The 6,054-nt window shown below is 46.1% G+C and overlaps 1 protein-coding gene across 1 annotated transcript; it reads right to left on the bottom strand.

Moving 5' to 3' along the window:
• Positions 1-1,686: 1,686 nt before the first annotated feature.
• On the bottom strand, positions 1,687-2,505 carry OLIG3 (oligodendrocyte transcription factor 3). The gene has a single exon (XM_043964471.1). The coding sequence runs from the start codon at positions 2,503-2,505 to the stop codon at positions 1,687-1,689; it is 819 nt and encodes a 272-aa protein (XP_043820406.1).
• Positions 2,506-6,054: the final 3,549 nt, after the last annotated feature.

The following is a 6,054-nucleotide window of genomic DNA, read 5'->3' on the forward strand; positions in this document are numbered from 1 at the left end:
TTGTTTGTTTGTTTTCTCTGTTGGTTGTCAGCATAGGGTCTCACACTTGCCATTCTGCCTCTGATTTCTGCCACTCTAGTACTCCAGTTTACTATACCCCCATTTGATGAGTTGGCAACCTTGCTTACTGTGGGGAGAGAAAAAACTTAAACAGTATTAGACCACAAAAGAGTATCTTTAAACAATGCCCAGAAAGAGATTTAGGATTGTGTAATACAGAGATTGTATATACTTATATATGTATATGTATACACACATACATATACATATATACACATACATATATGCATATTTTGTTACATATGGGGTTATATATGGGTACTACATATGTATTGTATATATATGTGTGTATATGTATATGTAGTATATATAGTCTTAATAGTTGAGGGTTAATGGACGATCAGTTCCTTCTATACAACTGTTTTCATTCCCTGCGTGGGATTAGAGAAATTATAATCCCCCTTACTTCTTCCCCACCAAATGAACACACTCTTTTCACCTTTATATTTTCCCTCTTTTCCTAAAATTTAAGGCAAAGGCAAAGCCAGAATTGTAAAGTTTTTTTTTCCATTTTATTTGAAATCTCATCCAGAAACACTGGTCAATAATAAATATATCGATAGTTATCAAGAATATATAAAAAATAAAGACACGCATTGTCTTTGAGGCCCTAACAAAATATTTCAAGCAAATGCCCAGGAAAACCAAACAGAACTCCAGCCCCCTCGGAACAACACAAAATGAACCCCAAAACACCCCAAAGTTTTCAAATCTGATAATACCGATTGCTTTCCTGTCAGAGCCGACCCTGCATGCACAAGAGCTGAGCAAGGGAGATGAGGGCCAAGAAGGGGTAGGAGTGAGAATGCGGGGTGGGGGTTGGGGGCGCCCAGGCGGCTGAAATGCCTGCCCCTAGAACTGCCAGCAGAGTTCATATTCCGTCGGAGAGAGGAAGGGGGACCGAGGAGGGTGTGCGTGAGTGCTCAAGAGCACTAGATGTCCCCGTTTTCGTTTCAAACTGCCACAGACCAGACTATGGAATACTTCCGAGAATTCACGAGTAAATCCTTGTTACAAGGAGCGTGGCACCAAGGCCAGGGCACAATAAACGAGATTCATTGAGAAGCATGCAAGCATTCTTTTGACCTATGTTCAAAGGAGCATCCACTCCCTGGACCCCGCAGCGGAAGAGATCCTGAAATTGAGTTTAGTTTCAAAGGAAGTCTAGGAACCTGTGGATAGTACGTACAGTGATGATCAGAATTGCATCCATTTCAATGACATATATACATTGCTGATTCACATTAGGGATATATCTCTCTCCCCCCGCCCCCCACCCCCAAGTAAGAAAACAGAGCCCGAGGATCCAACTAGGATATTACCTTTTCAAGGTCGATTTTTTTTCTCACTACCCTCATCCCTGTTTATACAATAAATGTAGTTTTTGACAAGACCATGTGGCAAGTGGCTTCAATGGCCAAAAGAAGCATGCATGCAAACACAGGACGTCTTGTTCGAATCCCCTACAACACCACGGGCAGATTTGTTCCCCCCTCCCCAGTTTAAAGTGTTTTCTCTGGCATCTCAAAGGGCGCCCGAGGTTCAGGGTCTCTCCTGCACCTCCGGCCATCTCTCGCTCCCTACCCCTCTTCTTCCTGGAATCCTCTCCAGTCTGGGGGCCATGGGTCACTTGAGCAAGTCCTTGGATTCCGCGGACAGGCGGGCCATGTTGGCCGTGGTGAGGGCGGACAGGTGAGGCGGCGGGGGCATCTGGCAGATAGTGCAAGGGCACGGCAGTCCCGCCCAATGCTGAAAGCCGCTGCCCAGCTGCAAGGCCGGAGGTGTGGAGGGGGCTTTGAGCAGAGAGTGGGGCGGCCGGATGGTGCCAATTCCGGGGAGGGACGCTGAGAGTGGCGAAGAGGTGTTGGTGGAAGAGAGAGCGCTGCCTAGAATGGGATGCACCTGGTGCACGGCGTTGGCCGCGTGGGTTGGGTGTCCCGCAGAGTGCCCGACAGTCCCGCAGTGGAAAGCGGAATGATGCCCCCCATAGATCTCGCCCACCAACCTCTTCATCTCCTCCAGGGAGCTGGTGAGCATCAAGATGTAGTTTCTGGCCAGCAGGAGGGTGGCGATTTTGGACAGCTTCCTAACCGAGGGCCCGTGGGCGTAGGGCATGACCTCTCGAAGTCCGTCCATGGCGAGGTTTAGATCGTGCATCCTTTTGCGCTCCCTCCCGTTGATCTTCAGCCGGAGCTGCTGCAGGTCCTGCTCTGAGAGCTGCTTTTTGATTTTGTATTTGCTGCTCTCGCCTCCGGCTTTGGAGCCGCTGCGGGAGAGGCCTTCCCCAGACATCTTCTGCACCAGGTCCCCCTGGGTGGAGGAGACCGAGTTGAGGCGGCTATCCTGGTGGTGATGGTGGTGATGGTGATGATGCTCTCTCAGGTACATCTCATCCATGTCCGGAGAGGAAGCTCTGCTGGAGACAGAGCTTGAGTCAGAATTCATTTTATTAGAGGGGATCCCTGCTATCAGGAGGCTTTTTAGGGGGGATGGTGGCAATCAAAGCAAAGAAAATCAGTCTTTTAAAAAATCCCAACTACACAAGAACCCACTTCTCAGCTGCAAGACAGAAGCAAAACGGAGGGAACTCGTCCTCTCCTCTCTCCCTCCCCTCTCTCTGGTTAGTCAGTCTTTCCTGGACAGCTAGTTGGTGTGTGCTTGAACTAACCTCACGCTGAAATAGAGGGGCTTTTATAGAGCTGCCGCAGAGAAAAGAGACAAAAGGAGCCCTCCTATCTATACTGGTCTGGTTAGGATGACGTGCCATCATTCAGGGCGGTGCGCTTTGACTGTCCCATTTAGCAAGGACTCCTATTCATATTCATTGTGGTGCCACCCTGGGACACCTCTGCTATGGACCCTCAGGAGCCAAGGAGACACAAAACCCTTTGATTGACACACTCACCGCTCTGCGTTCACGCCTTCTTCGGAGTTTTTATTTTTTACCTCCCTCCTTCTTGCCCATTTCTCCCAGCCCCGTTTCCAATTTCCCTAGCCGATTCATACATAACAGAAAGAGAAAAAGATAAAACTGGAGGGGACGGATCGCTCGATTGAGATCGAAATTTAAGAAACAAATACAAATGCAAAACAAAAATAGGTTCTCTCATTCTCTTGCAGCGGCCAGTTTTAGGGAACTGTCTAGTGCGTAAAAGAGATACAGGGGTACAGGTTTGAAAGGTTGGAGCAACAAGGAGTGGAAGAGCGGTTGGGTGATGTGTGTTGCTTTGGGGGAGGTATTTTGGGGGGTTTTGGGTCTTTTTTCTAGCAATTTTCTTGAAGATAAGTTGCATTCTGTTCTTTTTTTCCCCTTTTTTTCTAATATTGATCTTCTGTTCATTCTTCCCCTCTCCCTTCTCCGGACCTTCTGGTATAGAATTTTTATAGGCAAACTGACCCTGTTCTCTGGACCCTGATAACTCCTTTGGTTGTCCCAGAAACTACTGGGAGTTTCCTAGTCTTTGTTTCTGGGTGTCTTGTATTTATACTTTATCTATCTATCTATCTATCTATCTATCTATCTATCTATCTATCTATCTATCTATCTATCTATCTATCTATCTATCTATCTATCTCTATACTTCCATTTCTTAAAGGAAAATCAATTGGGAAAATTCTCAAAATATATAATCATCTCTTTTTAGAGGAGGAATCTCCGGAAAAATCGAAACAAATCAATGGCAAAGCAGGAGAATTAAGGAAGGGGGACAATAATAGAAATTGCTCCTAGAAGGGTTGGACACTAAGTTATATCAGTTGTGGGAGAAGACAAAAATGGTCCCCAAAATTGAGGACAAAGGATCGGCTGCATTCCAGATCTAAGGCTCCAGAGCTTTGCACCTGAGCTATTTAAGACGAATGCCCCCTACTCCACCCTGTATTTTTTAGTGTAAAGTATTTAAACAGAAAGGTGCATGGAATAACTTTAATTTCTGGAAGAGAAAACCCCATTTACTTTAGAATGTCTGTAATTAGTTTAAAGGAGGTCTGGAAGAATAGTCTTTGGGTCTGCATGCGGCAGTGAGTTTCTTTTCTTGATTAGGTCAGAGTGGAAAGTTTGAGTCCTTTGAGAGGAATGGGTATATGGAGCTATACACGGAACTTCCCTGCTGTCCTCTACCTTCCTACATACGTGGTTTGTTGGTGGAGGTGCTGGTGTTCGTATCTCTTAAGCATTGAGAGAGGAACAACAAAAGGGTGGGGAGAGGAGATGGAAAACCTAGGATGAGTGAGCCAGAAGTGGGAAAAACTAAAGAAAGATTAGGGCAGTGCTGGACTCTGGGAACTGCAGGTCCCAGATCTACAGCTGTTGCTGTTTGCATCACATAACCTGCTCCTCTGTGTCTGTGCGGGTTCCCTAAGGCTTTGAAGAAACAGAAAAAAAGATGTCGAGGTGGGGCTAGAGAGGGAAAACTACACCAATCAGGGAACCCCTGACAAGCAGGGCCCTGGGACTTTTCACTCTAAGGAGCGCAGGGGTCTAAAGGAGACATTAATGAAGACCCGACAATTTCCACTGATACAAATTGAGGCCCCACCGGAAGAGGAAGGTCCTCGTAGAGATCAAGAGTTTCCGTGCTTTAAGACGCTGTGCCTAATCGGCTGATAAAATTAGAGGCACATCTGTGGACCTGTTAGCGATGCCTGGAAGGAGAAAAAGAACATCGGAACAAATGCTTTTTGCATACTGAACTTATGGGGAGAAGGATATTGGCGCTAGATCCTTAAGAGAAAAAAAAAAGGGGGGGGGGAGTTTGCAACACTTCGCTCTTCGTCCAAGGGCAAGGTCAAAGAGACCGTGTCCAAAAAGAATCGAAAGCGGTCACTCGCTTGCCCTTTTCCTTCATCGCTTGAACCGACTTTCTTGCAGAACGAAGCATTCAAGCAATTCTTTTGGAAAGATGCGTAATTACATTTCCACCATACCGTGCAAGATGAGCAGTAACTATCTATGTGGGTCACTTTATTTAGCGGACACTCTTGATATTCAATATATGTATATGTGCGTATAAATTAGATTTTCATTAGACTATTTGGCAACTGGTATCATTAAATCACATGTGTCGTTTCCTGAGTCAGTACACAAAATAATTCCCACTGGAGGCTCCACTTTCTCGTTAAAAATTCACCTGGGTTTTGATCTACAGCTTTTTCTCCCTCCCTCCCCCTACTTCCTCCCTCTTTCCCTCCCTACTTCCTCCTTCCTTCTTTCCTTCCTTCTTCCCCTCCCTCCCTCCTTCCAAATCGAAAACATTCCTTCTCGATTTGGATCGAAGGAATATCAGGGCCTAGTGTGTGTGTGTGTGTGTGTGTGAGCTACACTTCATCTAGATGGATGTGTTTCTATATCTATTTTCTACATTTAAAAAACTCATACCTTTTTTTTTAAAGAGTGGTCTCTCAATGCTTAGAATCGATGTGAAATGTAAATCAGTTGCCCAAAATGAATTGTAATAGGGAAAATAAAGAAACAAATCATGCTTTGCTTAATCAGAGAGACAGAAGCGCTTCCTTTAGTAGGATGAGAGGCAAAAGCGGCTGATAGACTCCTGCTCAGGATATCTCTGCAGAGGTGCGTGAATCCAGAGCCCCGCAATGTACTACGTTGACATACCTTGACTAAAGACATATCTTTCCCAGCACATAAACCAAACTTTCTCAAACTGTGCTTTTCTCTTTAGTCAAGAGGGCATGCCCCGAAGTAGATTTAGGATGCATGAAAGCAGGGGTCTCCCTAATTCGTCCATGGATCACGGTTCTCCCCATTTGCTGAGGACACTAAGTTCCCCTCCCAAAGGAGTGTAGTGTGCCGGTCGCCAGAGTAGTATTTAGAGTTTGAGGTAGCACTTGTGGGTGGCAATTGACAGATTAAGTTGTTTTCCCAGTTTTTGGCGGGGAGCATTGGGAGGAGGAGGGGGCGGGGGAGAGTGGAGAGAGGAGAAGGAGGAGGAAGAGGAGGAGGAGGAGGAGCAGGAGGAGGAGGAGGAGCAGGAG

The sequence above is a fragment of the Dromiciops gliroides genome, chromosome 4 (assembly GCF_019393635.1).
Source record: "Dromiciops gliroides isolate mDroGli1 chromosome 4, mDroGli1.pri, whole genome shotgun sequence".
In the NCBI taxonomy this organism is placed as follows: Eukaryota; Metazoa; Chordata; class Mammalia; order Microbiotheria; family Microbiotheriidae; genus Dromiciops; species Dromiciops gliroides.

Bases quoted from the DNA above. Each gene is read 5' to 3' on its own strand.
- OLIG3 (XM_043964471.1), bottom strand. From the start codon at position 2,505: ATGAATTCTGACTCAAGCTCTGTCTCCAGCAGAGCTTCCTCTCCGGAC.